This window comes from Staurois parvus, unplaced genomic scaffold (assembly GCF_062004578.1).
Source record: "Staurois parvus isolate SC_StPar_1 unplaced genomic scaffold, SC_StPar_1.0 ptg000299l, whole genome shotgun sequence".
NCBI lineage: Eukaryota > Metazoa > Chordata > Amphibia > Anura > Ranidae > Staurois > Staurois parvus.
The window spans coordinates 13,339,476-13,359,862 of record NW_028318095.1 but is presented as its reverse complement, the minus strand read 5'-3'; the positions used below and the strand labels follow the sequence as shown (position 1 = coordinate 13,359,862).

Genomic DNA, 20,387 nt, shown 5'->3' with positions numbered 1-20,387 from the left:
ATCAGAATTGCTAAAAAACAACATTCAGGGATGCCATGAAAAAAAACCCTCTGTGATTGTCTAATATCTCCCCCTGCAAAGATGACTAAAGTAAACAAAGCAGAGTTTGCCTAATATCTCCCCCTGCAAAGACGACTAAAGCAAACAAAGCAGAGTATATTTAAAAATTACAGAAGAACAATTCTGCTATTCGGCGTTGTGCAGCTCTTCAGATAATACAATAAATACCGTGGTAAAATAGGTTAGATGTCGAGCTACAAGGAGCCACTAAACCAGGCTAGCACTTTTCATTTATTATAATGCCAGGACATCATGTCAGCACCTTTAGTTGGCTTGGTGGCCTCTACAGAAAGGCGGAAGAGGGGTAGAGATGCATACAAAGCAGAAGCAGCTATAACAAAGTGTCTGCTCAGACAGGAAAGAGCTGCAGTAATTTGTGGCCGCGGGTTGAAGTTCTCAATTATCCGCACAATATTAACTTTGATGTACTTGACAACCTATTGTGATCTTATTTGCTGCATGGCCTCATCCTACAAACACATAAACAGGAAATGCTTTCACCTCACTAAACATGGCCGGTATCATTGACAGACCGGAGCTAAAAAATAGCCCTGGTGTATAATTTTTACCAGCTCACATTTAGCTGTGTGAGCAAACTCCAAATAGCCCAACTGTGTACTAATGTGTATATATTTGCTCCCCAGTCTACTAATTACAGCACTTAGAGCCAAGTATGGAACAGAGCACCGGCTGTGAGGAAATGTCCCATTCTACAGAAGCACATAGGATACAGCCTCTCAGATACGGCTTTCCTTCTGACAAGTGCTGGAATGGCCAGGCTAGACCTGACTGATGCAGAAATGTGCCAATGATAAACAAAAATAAAGATATGTTTGGAGGTGAAGCAGCCAAAACTTAAGTGATGAGGCAGGTCTGGTGATGTCATTGCCTACTACCATTATAAATAATGACATCATAAGGGTTCTCCAGTGACATTATTTCAGTTTCCCAACAGCACAATGACTTAGTGGTTAGTACTTCTACCTTGCAGTGATAGGGTACAAATCCCGAGCAGGACAATACTTGCTTGGAGTTTGTATTCTCTCCCTGTGCTTGTGTATGCTTTCTCCCACACTGTAACGGCATACTGGTAGTTAAATTGGCCCTAGTATACCTATTCTGGTATATGTATGTATGCATGTCAGGAAGGGACTTTTAATTGTAAGTTCCTAGAGGGCAGGGACTGATATGAATGTATAGCTAGTCATTCCGCGAACACTCAGGATAGTCTGTATGTGTGAATCAACAATCCACAACCTCAGGATATCTTCATAACAAGTAGCAGAAGGTAACTCAATCCCACAGAACTTTGCAGCTCCCAAATCACCAGCGGGTCCTGGAAGCTGAAGACGAGGCAAAAGGAAAAGAGAGAGCGCACATACAAACTCATAGTGCACTTACCTTTTATTAAGCAATAATTAAAACAAAATAAAAAGATTGCACTCACAGACAGAGGCTTGTATCAGACATCACATCCACACTAGTTATTTGGTAGCTGCTGTGTAAATCTTCCCGATACGTCTGAGCTGACAGCATGAGTGATCCTGTCCCTGGTGAATGCTGCATGTGCGACGACCAGCGGGATAGGCAGATCCGCACAGCCACTGACAGGGCAGGCACAGCTGTCTCACATCGGCTTTAAGCTCAAGAACTGAGAGATCACATGACAACTGATCGCTCAGCTCTCAATTTGCTCAGAGAGTAGAGCCATGACAGCAGCAGGCAGGAGAGAGGGTGGGCTTAGCTGAGACAGCTGTCAATCAGGCAGCTAGGTGAATCTCAGCAATGTTATTGAGATCCTTCCAGAGCCCGGAGCGGCTCTGCTATGTTAGCTGAGAGCAGGCAATAGCCTGCTATAAGTTAGTTCTGGTTCACAGAAGAGAAAAAATAATTGCACTCCAGTGACCCACAAAAGAAGTATGGCCAAAAAAACTTTTTAAAGATGCAATAGCTCAATGAACACAAACTAAGAGCCAACAGCAAAATAGGTGGATCACTCCACTCATCCCTACTATCATTTTACAGAATTATAATATACGCCTTTTCTTTCTTTGTATCCCGCTAATGCAGAAAATGTCTTGTAAATCCTTCCTGTGCTCTACTACACATGTGTATCCAGGTGACTGCACAGTCATTCATTAGTCAGCCTCCTCTGTTAAGCTCAATGTAGAGTAATACAAGGCAAATATACCTTAATGCTAAACAATGGGCTGGACTATAAACCTACAGCTGTCATAACATGAATATTAAATAATGTATGAACTTCAGGTAGTGGTGTCAGAGAGTCCAACATTGTAATTCTATACTCACCTAACTACACAAGTGACAGACATGAAAAATAGATATGCTGTATGCAATATGTGTTTACAAGGACTTTACAATATTGTATTAAATTGTTAGGTGTGTATGTAAATGTAATCAGCTTTATTCAAATAATCTGGTCAATGTGGGTTAAAGTGAACCTATTACTATTACATCATGTGAGAACTGGTATCGTGTGATATGTATACTATCACCCTGTTAAATTGGGCTCCAGCAGACCTGGCAATTCACAGAATGCTAATCCTTGCTTTACCCATAAAGCAACTTCAATCTCATATGTGTTTTTTGGTGTGCTGCAACTCATTGTGGTGCATAACTCAATCATTTTCAACAGGTCCTCAAAATGCTTTAATGGGTCAGAAACTGCACCCATCTGATTTTTTTTTCTAACACAATGCATATTTTGTTTTCTAAATCTGTTGCACTAAGAGATAGGTACATTTTTTTTAAATTTTATTTAGTGAACTCATCTTGGGGTGTCATTGTCAACTTTTTACAATGCACATCTGTACGTATCACATGTAAGTGTTAAGGAACCTAAATAAGAAATCCATATACTATACTACAAAGTAGTAGCCTCTCAATAGGCTGCTGAGGTGTCTTAGGCTGCATGTGGTGGCACTAATTTTATCCACCCAAATATTCAGCATAGATACAGTTTGCACTACCTGACCTAAAGGTCAGAACATAAACCAAAATAAGAATCAGCATAGCTGAGTTATGTCAACATTTTACTGAAATTGGCACATGAGTAGGTAAAAATGTAACAGTCACATCAATAACAATTTCAGTTTAAAGTGGGACTAGCACTATATATGTTATTTTATGATGATATTAAGTAATGTGCATGTGCATCTTTTCCAAGCAATTATTACCTCTCAAATAGATCTCCTGACAATGTCTTCATAAGCTTTTTTTCCATCAGAATCTTTGTTTGGCCATCATCCAGGGTCAACAACTACTCCCTAGACTGAGGCACTGACTCAGCAATGACACAATCATGTAAATCATGATAGCTGTACATTTGGGTTTTGTTCACAGCATCTAGGGGAGGGTAATGTCCCAATCCTGCCAGCAAGAGCCTGAGAAAGCTTAAGGTCACTAATCCCGTGAGTAGACACTTCTGCACTGGAGCATCATCTGCAGATTGGACTATCATGCTTCCCAGGGTCTTTCCTGAAGGATTGTGACTTCACCTTCTCTAGCAGAGAAGCCAAGGGCAGGATAGGATTTTCTTTTTATTTGTCAATTTTAGATCAGGGAAGGAAGCCTGATGTTCTAGGCATGCCCTGCATTGTAGTACAAGGCTCACTTTAAGTATTATTTCTTCTTTACCTGTGAGAAAGCTGGGGTTGCTGCTAGGTGTGCATTCACATCTTCTATCAAAAATAAAATAAAGTCTTTTAAGTAACTTAGAGAATACATTTATTTCTTTTTCTCAGATGGTTCAGGCAGTTTTGCAAAGTCTTATAAGGGAAGGTTATCCCTTATTGTCATTAAAATGATGCCATCTCATTCTCTGATTTTCCTAACCCCGAAGTCCTCAAATAATAGGAAAAAGTCTGTACAAAAAGCTTATACCGGCTGCTATTTAAAATCTGATATTCTGGTAGGGGAAGGACAATGATGATTTTTATTCTTTTTGCTACATTTCAGGTGCAGTTTTCCTTTTATAATGCTTTACTTCACTTGTCCCACCAGGGAGCCTCTTAGGAGGATGTCTCATTTTCTGCTGGACTTCTGAGTTACTAATTTACCTTACGTTATGACAAACCCGCCATAAAAGGAGCATGACACCCTCTTTTCATTTTGTAACCTTAAGGAGGAAGTGGAAGCTTTGCAAAGGGTATCTTGCCGGAAGAGTCGCTGAGGAAAATGGAAAATGGAGCTTGTGGAGCACATCAATTTTTCTCAGCCTTATTAAAATATATATATATATATATATATATATATATATATATATATATAAACCCTGTCACTAAAATCTTGTATAATCTTTAAATTGTAATGGCATACATAGTTTCCAATATTTTTAAATCTGCAGCTTTTGTTAAATTACCTGGTGATCCTGCTTTGAAGATCCCTATTCTGGAACTTCCAGGTATGGGGTGCCATTGTTCTGTCCCTGTCTCCCAATTGTGCTTCTGCATTGTCACCCTGTCACATGGGTTTCCAAAGAAGACTACAAGGAAGAATGGTTTTTACCCACATTATACTATGGGATGCTGTGACTGTCGGGAAGCCCACCCTGAAAAAAGCCATGGAACCATTTCTGGAGTGCAGCATCCACAGAGACACTGGTTGCAAATAGGTTGCAAGAAATTCAACAGCACTGAGATGCAATAAAAGAATGATAACCTTGATTTTTGTTTCTGATAGCAAACTAAACACCATCCGGTTAGGGTACACATCTACTTTAAAGTATTTGACCATTTACCAAAAGTCAATGTTTACTCTGTGACACCTCAACACTCAAGTACTCTTTGATACAGACACATTTATTTTGTGACCCAAGCCACCTCATAGGTGGGTAAATCTGTTTTATGTGTAATTAACTTTTTGCTCAAACGCTAAACTGTTATTATGAATTTTCTACAAAAATAGATGTACCAACTGAATGCAATGATATATCTTCTGCTAACAGAGGAGGAGAATCAGTCTATTACACAACACACTAACATACACTCAAGACTGAAATCTCAGTTTAGGTAAACCTCAGTGCCTTTGTTCTGTAAAGTGTTACTAAATCCACAATAGTAAAATCAGTCTGTACATGCAGTAAAGCATGTTTGTTATACTCACTGTGGAACATAAGGGGTTAATCCTCTGCATTGTGTAAAAACACTGCTTGATCCTGACTTCTCTGATCCCCCCCCCCCCTTCTTCCAGTGTCTCCCTCTTATCTCCTGATAAGACATATCATGTGGAGACACTGCATATGCTCACTTTCATGTGTATTACTAGATAGGTTTTTTTTTCTTGGGAGAGTGCCTGTGATCAGCACAGGACCAATCAGCACTGTCCAGACAAAGGGTCCGGGGTCCTGCATCCTCCCAGAGCAGAATGAAAACTCCTCCTACCAGCTTTAACATGTTCTTTGCTGGACACTGATATACATCACTAGACTGCTATATGCTGCTGATGACAAAAAGGTATTTAGCAGTTTATATTTACTAAAATAATTGCATTTCCATGTTCTGTGTTCTGTGGAAACCAGATATAGTGAATGCAAGGTACTGGGTTTAGTAAAGCTTTAAGTTGCCCCAGTCATGAGATAATAAAAAGTAACATTTGGTGCTACATATTTTCTCTGCTGATCTTTATTTTATTGCACATTGATGGCTGGCTAAGAAACCTGGCCAGCCCCTCTAGAGGAACAGGGCCTGGAATAGGTAGGTGCTTTTTCACTGCCTTCTCTCTGTGGCTGCCAGAATTAACACCCGGATGGAATTGGCTCCACAAATCTTTTGCACATCTTCTATTTATGGCTTCATCATTTTATCTTTTTTTTAGGTGCAGATGTGCATTCAGCTATGACCCAATGACCCACCATCCTACAATCTCTTATTTTACTGAGGAAATATTGTCAGCACGAAGTAAAAGAAGAAAGAAAATGTACATATTTAGAAAAGCAGGGTAAAAGAATTGATACATTGCTGTAAATATCTGTGTTTAAGCAATGATCTGGATGAAAAGCCAGGTGAATTTGTAAATACAGACTTAAAGCGCAACTCGATTAATTGTTAAATAAACATGTCCAATGTCAGCTCCATACTCCTTTATTGGAATTCAGTCATACAACACTCCCCTTGAGTCTATGGCTTTTATGAATTTCACCCTATAAAGGGCATAGATGGCTCAGCATAGACCGACCAAGATTCAAATCATCTATGGGCAGGCTGATTGTACCCAAGACGATCCATCGATCGATTTTAAGTACAAACAGCATGTCAGATTTTTACATCCAATTATAGCTGCTAGCAATAATCGGGGTGTGTTCTCCCGCCAGGGACGGCTTCCCGGAATCCCCCTCCCATACGCCCCGGGAGCACACAATAGCCCCATGGGAGGGATCTCCCCCATTCACACTGACTGTGTTGATGGAGGAATTGATTGATTGTCTTTCCTGCAAAGAAAGAAAGAGAAAATTGCACCACTTAAGTCAGAGGCCCTGGGCATAAACATTGAGATGGATTTGAGCAGGAGATGAGCTTATTGGCCAAGGTTGGCACCTGGAGCTATGAATGTCAGAAGGGATTTGGGAGCACTTTTGCTTTCCATAAAATTCTAGTTGGTAATGCCTAACAACAGTATAAAGCATTGAAAAAAAAAATAAACTAAGAAATCTTTAGTTATCCACTTCAGTTAGGAAGCTTTGGATGTGGTGCTCAGTGGGACTAGAGCTTCTTGTCACATGATTTTATTCTGGATAGTTTCACACTCTCTCTCTGAGAGAGAGCCCATATAGTCATATGTAGAAACTGGTGTTATCAGCACCTAAAATTACTGAAGAAGTTTGAATCATTGGAATGTTCTGGTGTGCTACAGCTATGTCTATCTGAAAAACAGAAGGCCTGGGCAAATATGTTGTGTACCCCCAAATGCATTTCAAAGCGTCTATTTCTTTTTTGACTGAAATGTAATTTTAAGTCTTTTAAGTAAATAAGGTTCATCTAAAGCCTCTAGTTTTTGCTGCTAGTGTGATAGAAAGGCACTTTGCCATTGCCATTGCCATTACCATTCCTTTACCATGCTTGACATCACTGGGGGGGGGGGTTGTTAAGGACACAACATGGCTTTTACATAATTTCCCTAGACACCTGCTGGTAGCACACTATGCTGTCAACCTAAAAGACTATGGCTGTAACAAAGCATGGCAATTTACTCTTAGGGCTATGAATGATGACAAGTTCTAATCAGCTGCAGCAGCAGCAATGGTGCAGTAATTTCACTGCAAAATGAAAAGCAATGTTGCCCTATCCACAATGTTCCTATCCAGTTCTATTAGCAGGATCCACAGTTATTTACAGAATGGTCCAGAGGTACATAGAAAAACAAATTGTCCAGTCTTACTGGTGTGGGCAGCCTGCAACACATTTTATAATTTAGTATAGCATGATTCTACTTTAAGGTAATGTTATATAAGTTTCTATGTTTTGCTAAAAGGTTTTGCCAAACAAAATGACTTCCTAAACCTGTTTCAGCTTAAAAGAAAAGTTTGTGATTTAATTAAAAAAAACAAGCATTCATACTAACCTAGGTCTGATGCTGCAACTGTCCCTGGGTGCCTCTACATGAGAACTGAGAGATGAAAGACCATTGATCGTTCAGTTATAAATCTTCACGGAGTAGAGAGCAGGTGACTGTCACTGGCTCTGCCCCTCCAGTGTTCACTGAAGCACCAGGCTGTGGAGGTGGCAGAAGCAACTGGCTCAGGCTCTTGGCAGCTCGCTGACAGGCTGAGCCAGCTGCTGGTCCATGCATTTGGGCGGATCCTGACATTAAAGTTACAATCTCTTCAGTGTCTAGACAGGCCGATCCATGTTGGCCGACCGCAGGCTTTAGCCCACTGAATATGGGTCACAGGGGTACAGAACAAAGTGCACTCCTGTGATCCCCAGGAAAAGTAGGGCCAAAAGGACTTTGGCCCTACTTCTCCTTTAATGCAATGCCTGGTAACTGAGGTTGCATGCATTGTGGTGCCATTCCTTTTTAACGGCAACCAAACTCACTGAAGCAACACACCTGCACTGTGGTGAGCGGTGCAGGAAACGTATAGCGGGTATAGTTTTTGGTTGATTTTAGTGTATTCAAATTAATTTACATAATGTGCAACATAACACATGTTAACATGTAGCACACCATGTCAAAAAAGTGCAAAGAGTGCTTTAAAGGTCTATTTATAAAAACTGACAGTAGACTTACTTATAATACAGTTTCCCTTAGCCAGATTTCAACCATATTATGCCTGTTTTACATATAAGTACATAAAAGTTTGACCCAGGAAGTTGCAATGTCAAGGTGAAGTGCAAAAATAGTGAAAAATAGACAGACTGGTGGAAAAAAAAAGAAAAAATACTGCAAAATACATTTATACCATTTGGAAAATGGGGGTGAGTCTTTCTGCCTCTTAAACCGTGTTTGACATTCCAAGCACACAAAAACTTTTTTAAATGAAATCCAGATGTTTACTTCACCTTTATACCCCAAATTAGATTAAAACAGTTTTTGTCATTTAAATTGTGTTTTATAGCTTTCCAACAAAATGACACAAGGTACAGCTAAATCTGTTTCATATAGCATCACACTCAGACAACAAACAAAGAAAAGGTTTTATACACAACGACAATGGTATGTCTACATGACATGCTCTAAAGACCATGTTCACCTGAACAGCAATAAATGCATTTGCATACCAAATTCTGTTTAGGGCCCTTTGCTTCTCCAAATTGTATTCTTAACACAAAGACCTATGCCAGTCTAAACCCATTTACAAACCCTACAGTCCACAAAATTCTTCCATCCTCTTTCATTCTACATTCAACAGCAAGAAATTATTGCAAATTTAAGATGTCAGTCCATTTCAGCGTTACATACTTGGGAGATGGAAGATGATCTAATATATATACAGTATACAGATCTCCTTAGCCAGGCTCCATTGTACAAATGCATCCTATGGCTGTAGACCTGGGCCTGGAATACAGACAGATTGGGGCTAAAGAGTGCCCCTTTAAGCAAATACATCCTTGGGGAATACACAGTGACATTACATGGCACTACACAAAAATGTTCTTGGAAGAGCTGTGTTAGATAGGTATTTTAAATTGCAAAAGCGCTTTCTGAAGGATGTCATGGAACCCCTTCTCTTTCAAACTAAACACTGCTCAAAATATTAAAGAAATACGTCACTACTATAGCACTTGTTTACCAGATACCACCCTCTTTAATAATATTTACAGTTCATTACATTTGTACCCCATTCCTTGGTTGGGGTTTCTCCGTTGCTTCTGCTCTTAAAATATAGAAATCTTCCAATAATTACTCGATATCAGATTTCACCTGCAGCAAGCAGCCAGATCTATAATATTTACAGTTGATCCCAGAAAAAGTAAAACAGGTATGGAATTTGGGATGCAAGAAAAGCACAAATCAATTGACATGGTCATTTTTGTTTTGTCTCAAGAAATAAAATCGAATCTTCAACATAAATGCTAAACCTACCTTCTTGATCCGTTGTGATGGTGATAGTTGTATACTGCCTGGCAGACAGACTGAGTTCGGTAACACCATTGACTGCCTCGATTTCAAATGTATAGTTGACATGAGATAAGAAGTCCAGGACAATGACAGAGGCATTGAGCAGGCCAGAATGTTGAGGTACAAACCGAATTCCTCCACCGCACAGTTCACATTGGTTGATGTCCATTCCACATTTTTTGCAGATCACATTGTAGAAAAGGTCCTTTCTGCCACCAGTGTCGAAAGGCGGACTCCACTCCAGATAAAGAGCAGTTTCATTTATGTTGAAATTGACATTTCTTGGAGCTGAAGGAGGTTCTGCAAGCCAAAAATAAACAATAGAGAAAATAACAAATGAGATCAATCTGGGTGACATCCCACCTCCGTGCACTTGTTTCGGGCACATAGCTTGATTTCCCAGTTGCAGTCTATGAAGCAATCATTCCTCCAATAATCAAGTCTTAGTTAGTAATCAGCCACCTACTGGGACATTGCAAGCACTGCCAAGAGCACTTACTTCAGACCCTTATGAAATTGCATTTAGCTCTAGAAATCTAATGATTTAATTTAAAATGTGTTAAAAATTCATGTCTCCTTAACATCTCATCTATTTTGCAACTGAAAACTAGCCAAGGCAAGCAATACAAAATAATCCCACACCATTGAGATAAAAGATCAAAGGTGGCATACAACAGGTGCTGCTTTCTTAATGGAGAGAGACAACTTCAAAGGCATGCTATCATTTGGCATTCTAAAATTTTGCTGTAAGAAATATTAAATTTTGCCTCTGGTTTTAGTCAACCTGCATCTGACCTCCAAATGCAATTATAACATATTTAAATGAAAAATAAATTTAAATCACAAAAGCCTAGTTATATTATCTTTTTTTGTATAATGTTCCATAGGAGATACTGTCCTTTGCCTTGTTGAACATTTTCAGATCTGACAGTCCTGATTTAGTAGTATGTGATAATGTGACAACAAGACCTAAAGTACACCTGTCGGCACTCTACACATCTACTCACAATTAGAAGTTTGAAGGGAACATGGGTGTATCTCTCCCTTTCTTTCTTGTTTCACTTCTAATCATACTTTAATAATTGAGACTCAAAGTTACTTAACGTAGTTCTTCAGTAATATCTGATGTTTGGCCATAAGGGATCAGCTAAACATTCTCAACTCCCAACAAATAAAGTGAATCTGACCCTTTCAGAGCTTAGTGTGACAGTTTGCTCAGTCGAGAGAGGACTGTGAAATCGATGAATGTTGCCAGTTGGAATTAGGGATTCTGCAGATTATCTGCTAATTCCATTCATCAGAATCTGTATATTCAGGAGAATCAGTTACATCTAATTAGACATGAATTGTAAACTGATCCTACCATCTCTATTGGACACTTACAGCTAAATAGAAAAACTGTAAAGTGATAAACTGATAACACTCAGCAAACTGGTACTGTACCGGTGCTGTAAGGGGTGTTCTCATTTTACATGCCTATTGCTGACACATCACCCCCACTAACGACAGCTAAATGTGCACCTGACCGCACCTTAATGGGTTTGTTCACCTTTACAAAAAAACTGCCTTCTGCAGATAAGGGGTGTGTAGACAAAAACAAACTGCAGTTTTGGCTAAAGTTGAATTTTGCCTTTGCTATAGGTGTAGGCCAGGAGTAGGCAACCTGCGGCTCTCCAGCTGTTGCAGGACTACAAGTCCCATCATGCCTCTGCAAGTCATAGCTGTAACTGTCAGTTTTGTAATGTTGCAATGCCTCATGGGAAATGTAGTTCCACAACAGCTAAAGAGCCGCAGGTTGCCTATCCCTGGTGTAGGCCATTCACATACCTGTCAACGACTGACTGGAATACTCCCAGGACATTGCTAGGATGTTGGCAATTGTGGCCTAGTCATTACTGCTCATCTTCTCCATCACAGGAGTGAACTTTTTCTCTGATTCATACCCCTTCATGTGTTCTTTCTCTCTCCTGATGCAGTAGCTCTGAACTAAGCATGTTCACTCGTCTGATGGAGGAGGTGAGCAGTAATAATTAGGCCTCACGCAACATCCTAGCAATGTCCTGGGAATATTTCAGTCAAGCTTCAGGAGGTATGTTAATGGCCTATACTTATAACGTAAGCATTATTCAACTTTAGTCAGAGGTGAACTGACCCTTTAAGAATGCCTCAGCAGCCAACGGGACACAAGTGCAGGATCACAATGGTACCTACAATTATAAGTAACCCACCCCTTCCTGATGATAAGCTTCACATTCTAACAATAAATTGTCAAATAGCAGAGCCACTACAGTGCACTAAAGTTGAGTTCTGCACCAATGGTGTAGAAATGCAGTCACCCTACAAAGCCTACAAAGATCATATGTCCTAAGATTGATCACTGTAGAGTCCCTTGGATTCCACGTTCAGGCTGCACACAGGGTGATTGAGATTAACCCAATGCTTCTAATGATCATCTCCACCATTTGATATTGAACATGCAAATGGCAGAAATAAAGTTCTGGCATTTGACAATCAAATGACAGTGGGTTGTGGACAGTACCTAATACTGATGCAACGAGACATTGAGTTTCCAATGTTCAGTCTGGGCCTTGGATTCAAGGGACTCCGCAGGGACATAGGAGTCACTTCAAAGACAGCAGGGATAAATGGGAAAACCAAATACATGTTTCAGATACAGAAACAAGGTGGGAAAATCAGATACTAAATAAGACTACTACTAAATAAATTAAAAGTGCAGCAAATTTGCATTGCATTTGTTATCAAAAGCATACTTAAGGGTGAAGATCTATTAAACATTTTGAGTAGGAGTGGACATACTGTCCCAAAGGACAAAGAGGGCTTTCAGGAGGGGTTCACAATGAAGAAGAGCTCCACCTTGTCTGCATATCTGGGTCTTCTATAGAAGGGTCAAACCCTATTTTGAAAGACTGTTGTCAAAAAAATCACCAGTGAACATACAGTATATATGTCAGATGGACATTTGATGTTTTTTAAATTAAAGCACTCTTTTTACTCACATGAACAATTTAAACTGATGATTACTGTGATAAAAATGCATTATCAGAGATTACCTTCAGTGAAAACTGTATGTTGAAATAATCCATAGATCAGGATATATAGTCAACTGAAATTATGCCCGTTATTATTATCCCATCTTCCAAACGTATCTATTGGATGGAAAGACCACCCATCATTAGCCCATTCATTGCACTGGGCTTGTTAATACAGTAAAACTGTAATTTTTTGCATCTCAGATGGCCAATCCAATTGGGCATCCTCCCATATATACCAAGCATGTGCATTTCAGATGCCTTAATACTTCACTGGCTGCATGCTTGTTCTTGATCAGTGACTCGATGCATACTAAAGCAAGGTTATAACTAAATGCACCGGATAACGCACCTTTAAATAAATGTTAAATGGCAGCTTTCACACTTGTGTCCTGGCAGGGTCCTGTTAAGGAGCCAAATTATACTGAGCAGCCAACAGAGACTCACATTGCCTTACAAATAATATTATATGCATACACTAGCTATTTTGGCAGATGCCTGAGTTGCTGACGTGCCCATCTGGGCCCATTTATCAGGCCTTTTATGTCTATCTATGTACTGTTATTCTGTGTACTGTACTAAGGTTTTTTAGTTTTATTGATGCAGTGAACAATCTTTACTAATAAAGACATCTTGTCATGCTAAAGCTTAAAGCCTCGGCTGATAGGTATTAATCAGGGAGATCTGAATCCATACTATGCAGCCAAATAGAATTTAATGTGTTGAACAGCCTTGACAGTAGCTGCACAAAATATAATCCACCAAGCATGGCACTGAGAATATAAACAAAAATGTGTTATAACTGTTTATCAGATTAATGTCGAGAGTGGGAACTAAAATGACTTTATTAATGAAGTCCAGTGCAATCATCAGTCAGTAATATCAGCTTGGACGATGACAAAAGTGAAACGCGCTGATTAAGTGAGTAATTAAAATGTGTTCCACATTCCCTGTAATTTGTCACACTATATAATGTGTATTTGATAAAATAAAGAGGCCAGCACAGTGGAAAAAATAATCATGAGAAATTAATTGTTGTATAGTGGAGAAGGTAAATGAAAATATTAGGTTAATAAAGTATGTATCTATTTTTAAGAGCACCTGTCAGCAACAGACAATGGAGAGGTGGTGTAATATATTGCAGCTACCTGCTTTTAAATACTGTGTTAATTTTCTTTTTTTCAGCATTTTTCATTTATTTTCATCTGGTGAAACTACCACGTTATTGAGTAGGTCCCACTTCTACTTAAAACAGCCTTGACATGTAGGGGCAAGGATACCACTAGACCTCTGAAGATATGTTGTGGTATATATCCCACTGACTTTAACCGCTTGCCCTCCAGAGGATTTACCCCCCTTCCTGACCAGGCCATTTTTTGCGAAATGGCGTGGCATTACTTTAAGTGACAATTGCGCGGTCATGCAACTCTGCACCCAAATGAAATTTATGTCCTTTTTTCCCGTAAATAGAGCTTTCTTTGACCTGACAATTTAAAAAAAAAACCAAAACAATATTTTTTACTTTTTGCTATGAAACATATCCCGAAAAAAAATTTAAAAAATCAAATTTCGGCATTAATTTAGGCCAAAATGTATTCTGCTACTTGTCTTTGCTAAAAAAATCCCAATATATGTAAATTAATTGGTTTATGTGAAAGTTATGGCGTTTACAAATAGGGCTATATTTACTTGAATTTTTTTTTTCATACTAGTAATGGCGATGATCAGCAACTTATAGTGAGACAGCGGGACTGCAGCGGGCATTCTGTCACTCGGTGGGAACTGACTAACTACCACTGACATCCCAATGACTAATACAGTGATCAGTGCTAATAAAAAGCACAGACAATGTACTAATGACACTGTGCAGGAAGGGGTTAACATCTGGGGTGATCAAAGGGTTAACTGTTTTATGTTTTACAGTATGTGCTGTGTGTGTTTTACTAGGGAAACATGCTGCTGTGTATTTCTCTGCTGTGCTGTGCAGAGAAATACACAGCAGAATGTTACTGCTGGCAGGAGAGAGACCTGTGTTGTTTACACACAGGTCTCTCCCCTGTCAGTGTAACTAGGTGATCGCCGGGTGCTGGCGGGGAATTTCCGGCCGGGACCCGGTGATTGACATCTGTAGCCGCCAATGGCGATGCGGGTAGGGCAGCGCGCGTACCCCCTACCCGGAAATGCAAATCACATATATATATACATGATTTTGCGCAGCCTTGACACCCTGTAGCAGTAGTTCTACTAAAGGATGGTGGAAAAGCGGTTAAGATTCCATTGTAACAAGTTAATTAATGTTATTCACTTAACCTAAGCAAAACGGAAGTGAGCGCTAGATAAAGAGCTGCTGTACGCCAAAAGGTACCAATAAACCTACAGAAAACATGTAAAGAGAGGATGCAGCGCTAAGGATAATGAAATTACCTCTGATATATAAAAATATAGCAAACAATATAAGAATATGTGACTATCTTGTGCTAAAACAACGTGCCAAAAAAGTCCTTAGAAATAACAAAATGGTGATTCAAAACGTGCGTCTTCTGGTGATCAAAATTAATTGAATCATGCACTCACCAGATGCATAATTCAAATATGCATGTAGATAATAATATCCAGATATCCAAGCGAAGTCATCTTAAAGTCGGATATGGCATCTTAAGGTCACCGTCTAGGCACATCTGTCCATCCGAGCTCTCCTTATGGATCGTGTGTTTCCACACTAAAACACCTCTCAGCTGTCTTCCCAGGTGGCTCTGCGGGTGGTGGACTCAACAGGGTCCCAAGAAAGAAAGCCAGGATGGTGTGATATAGTTTTAAATGAAAATTTATTGATCCAAAATAAGACAAGGACTAAACAAACAAAACTGACCATAAAAGGTGTACAAAGATGGCCGCCGCTCCCTATGAATACGTGCATTTAGCACGAAACATGTCAGGGAAAGAGCAGCATACCCCAGACATCACGCCACTGCATGGAGCGGCGGCCATCTTTGTACACCTTTTATGGTCAGTTTTGTTTGTTTAGCTGAGAGGTGTTTTAGTGTGGAAACACACGCTCCATAAGGAGAGCTCGGACGGACAGATGTGCCTAGACAGTGACCTTAAGATGCCATATCCGACTTTAAGATGACTTTGCTTGGATATCTGGATATTATTATCTACATGCATATTTGAATTATGCATCTGGTGAGTGCATGATTCAATTAATTTTGATCACCAGAAGACGCACGTTTTGAATCACCATTTTGTTATTTCTAAGGACTTTTTTGGCACGTTGTTTTAGCACAAGATAGTCACATATTCTTATATTGTTTGCTATATTTTTATATATCAGAGGTAATTTCATTATCCTTAGCGCTGCGCCCTCTCTTTGCATGTATTCACTTAACCTGTCAGTGGCCATAAACTTATGGCTGATTGGTGTAAATATTTGCTTGATTAAAAATAACTTTTTACTCCTGACTATGAAAAAAAACAGACAATATTTACATATTTGCATATCTATACATTCCCTTTATTTACTTGTGAAAGGAACCTAGAGCTCCAAACTTTAGATGGAATTACAATCAGCTTTAGACAATATTTAACAAAATATGTCAATAAACTGCTAATGCTATTCAGCATAGCAAACCAAGTCCATTTAGCTTACCTGGTTCTAGGTTCTATGTAATTCATATGATCTTTAAACTATATTTGAAGGCAACACTTTGATTTTAAGTTTTATATAGTTGGGAAGGATTGCATACCTAGTATATCTGGCAATTGGAGTTGATCAATTTTTTACATCCCACCCCCAACACCCACAAAAAGTATCTGTAGCAAAAAAGTACCGCATACAGTACCCTAGATTGAAATTCAGGTGTGGCTAAATTTCACTAACAGGGGTCCTATACACAGTACGCATATGCCAAAGTCCTTTTACCTTGTGCCACAAACTGGAGTTCAAATCACCGATCCTAGCTTACTGCTTTAGTACAGATCTCCATTCCTGTTTACCCCCTCAGTGTAGACACCTCTCAGTACAGACCTCCCACTCCAAGCCTACCCCCTCAGTAAAGGTCACCAACACCCTCTTCCCAAAAACAGACTCCAGCCCAACCCCCCAGTATAGACACCCCCCTCCAGCCCAACCTCTCAGAACAGACCCCACTCACCAGCCAACCTTCCCCAGCACACACCTTCCTTCAGTACAGACCTTCCCTCTTTAACCTATCATATAAAGTGGACATTCAGAGGGGAAGTCCTCCTCTAAGCTGAGTCATGTGAGCAGAGCAGAGAAGGAACCTCTCCTTGAATCCTAACTGCTGTTATCAAGCAGGGAGAAGCTGCACTGCAGTGCAAATACCATAGTGCTGTAGCAAATAAAAAATGTGAAGTTGCAACGCCCCCAAAGTGTCAAGATCAGGGTTTTTTCTCAGCTGGAACTTGGTGGAACTCAGTTCCACCACCTCTGGCTCAAGCCTTCTGCTCTCTGCTCATCACTATCACTTGTAAATAAAAAAGTCCAGAGGGGGGGAGAAGATGGGGGTAGTGGGGGGGGGGGGGGGGTTGCATGCAGAGGTCAGAGCTGAAGAGGGGTGAAAGTGAGATGTGGATATGTAAGAAGGTTGAACTCTGCACTCTGTGTTTAGGGCACCCCTGAACTCTGCAGTCTGTATGCAGCGCACCCCTGAACTCTGCAGTATGTACATAGCGCACTCTTGGACTCTGCACTCTGTGTGTAACCCCCCAAACTCTGCACTCTACACATAATGCACTCCTGGTACAGTATTTAATGCTGCTTTAAGACCCTCCTGCTGTTTTTGAAACTGACCACACTCACTATTTGATGCAGTTTGGAGGGTGTGTGTGTGTGTGGGGGGGTGTCAGGGCTCCCGGGTGTGACCAGAGGTATGTGACTGACGCAGGGAAACGCAGACTTCAGATATGTTATAAACAATGTAATTTATTAACACTAACAATACAAACATAAACGCAGTGCAATACTAAAACATAACACAGAGCAAACAAACCAAACCAACCACCCACAGATAACAGTACATACAATGCAAGCGTCGTCAGGCAGGCCGGGTCAATATAAATCGGGCAGGTAGGTACAGGGGGAGCAAGCGGAGAATGGTCGGGGTCACAGGCCAGGTTCAGCAGGTAGCGGGCAGCGTGGTACAGAGGGTCAGGCAGAGGGATGGTCAGGGTCACAAGCCAGGGATCAGAACAGGAGAAGTCAGCAGAGGTCAGAATCAAGCAGGGTCAGCAACAAGACAGGAACAGGAACAGGAACGCAGGTTTACAAGATACAGGGCCCAGGAAAAACACACACCAAGGCAGAGTCTGCAGGTCTGGCCATCCCTTAAATACACCAGTATAATTAGTTCCAGGTGTTTGACTGGCTGCAAGGTTGAGTCTCTGATTGCTGGGAGCACCCGCTGGCCAGCCCTGGTACTGCAGCTCATAAGGCAGGTGAGTCCCACTATTGCTGGCCAGTCCATTCCTGACAGGGGGATTGTGGGTTGTGTTTGAGTTCCTGCGCCTATTTTCTGAGAAAAAAAGCCCTGGTCAGGACCCTGTTTTAACGGGAACCCTTGCCCCCCCAAAGTACAGCATTGATTATAAGCGCTCTATGGTTTATATAGCTGTTTGTGTGTCGTCACTGGGAAGAGTCACCCCTTTGTTGGATTGTCTATCAGCAGGACAGACAATAGAAGGAAAATTCAAAACAGAAATACTGGGGAAATCGTCCAAAGGAAAACCTGTTCTGGTGACATCTTTCGAAAAAGAAATGTCCCTTCAATTGAAGAGTTAGCCATTTCCTTCAAGCTGTGCTACTAGGACAGGAAATTAAAGGAAATCTCCCCAACAGGATAAAGACTGCAAACAAATATCTGACAGCGGGTTTAACTGTAGCCTAGTCTATTTAAAATAAATAGCTTTAGATACACTTTTTAATTCTGCATCAGTATCTTGTCAAATGTTGCTCTGCTAAGCATTATCTTCCTCTCTGAGCAATAGCAATTAAACTACAAGGGGTGAGTCTCAAATTAACCAACCTGAATATTCACTTGTCTCAACATCGTTTTGTTCTAGAACACCAGATTACCAGTAAATGTAGGATTTTAAAGGTAACCAGCACTAGGAGAAATATATGTTTAAATACACAGCTCAGAAACAAGCAAGGAAGCTGTCAAACAAATATTACTTCTGTCCATCCACTCCTGAGATTCATACATCTCTGCCAGACTGTACAGCCAGCCTGGTGACCTAACTTTTTTCTGTTGCAGTTAAGAATTGACACTTTCCTTCCCCTTAGTCTATGATTGGTTAGTAAAGGAAAAGCAACAGAGTGATCTTATCTTCCATGCTCTCTCCTCCTGTCAGCATGTTCCTTGTTAGCACAAGTGCATGTAAGATACCTGTTTGGCACCAGTTTTGCTCCTCCCTCTTCCAATGTTACTGTACAGGGCATTACAAATGGCTGAATTAAAATTCAGGGATTTTTACTAGTATCACTAGTGTATGTATGTAAAATGTATACACTAGTATAAATGTAATGATTATTAAATAAGTATATAACTGAATTCATTTGTATTTTTTTATTATCTGCCTGGCATTCAGCTTTAAGAAATGTGAGCACTACAGCACTACTTCTTTTTTGAAAATCAGAAAGTAAGTTGACTTTGTATCCCATATTAATTGCATGGCTTAAAGAGTAACTTCACTTTTGCTGAGAAAAAAAAACATTGCACATTACAGTGATAGGATTTTAACAAACTTTGTTGCAGATTCCCACCTTTTGTCATTCTGAAGAAGTAAATGTTTGTTTGTTTGTTTGTCTGTGTCCATGTGCAGAGTGAATGTGTATGGGAGTGACTGATTGATTATCAGTCAGCTGCTGCACCTGCAGGATAGTAATGAGGAAAATTGCAGGGTCTGCATCCCTTTAGATGTGGCTTTCCATATGGATTATTTTACCATAAATTACACTTTTATTGCAGGGGATGCCAAAAATCTGACTTGTATCTTATTGTCTTATTGAAAACTACTGGGAAAATCAGTGAGCCAATCATACAAGTAGGAATTTACATTTTCAGGGGGCGTTCTGTTCACGCTGAGTGTACAGAACTCCTCCAGATAGCCATATTGAATTGCATTTTACAGAAAACTACAGCGCTGCAGATTAAAAGGAAAGGTAATTTTTAATAACATTCAATTACAATATGACTTGAGTCGCAATTGTAAAAGCTACATTATTTTTTTTATTTGCTAATTTTTTTTCCCCACGAAAGTGGAATTATTGTTTAAATTTTACTAACCTGTACACTAACAAAGGCAGAGCTAAATACCCTGATGTGCCTAGAGGTTCAAAAATGTTAAAGAGTTAGTGCTTTGCAAGTTCTGCCATCAATATATGCTAACTGTAGTAACAGCAGACTTCTCAGTCTGTTAGTGAAGATGCCAGCTCGCACTTGGCACATTAGCTAAGTGATTTTGACATTCAATAATGACTTTGTGTGTTATTCCTGAATACTGATATTTGCAAACCGAAGTCTTACAATTTGGATTCCAGCAAACAGAAACACCCAGCAAACATATAAAAGAACCAGAATTAAAGTGATTGTAATCTCATTTTCTAAAAATAACAAAGAGGTATATACTTACCTGCTCTGTGCAATAGCTTTGCGCAGAGTGGACCTAAAATGCCTC

At 40.0% G+C, this 20,387-nt stretch overlaps 1 protein-coding gene across 2 annotated transcripts in view; it reads right to left on the bottom strand.

The window, feature by feature from the left end:
* The window catches only part of EPHA6 (EPH receptor A6), a 1,004,780-nt gene that overhangs the window by 465,359 nt on the left and 519,034 nt on the right, over positions 1 to 20,387 (bottom strand). For both annotated transcript variants that reach the window (XM_089682939.1, XM_089682940.1), the window contains exon 5: positions 9,604 to 9,939. In XM_089682939.1, coding sequence (XP_089539065.1) covers positions 9,604 to 9,939 — 336 coding nt within the window. The remainder of the gene's footprint in view (positions 1 to 9,603; positions 9,940 to 20,387) is intronic.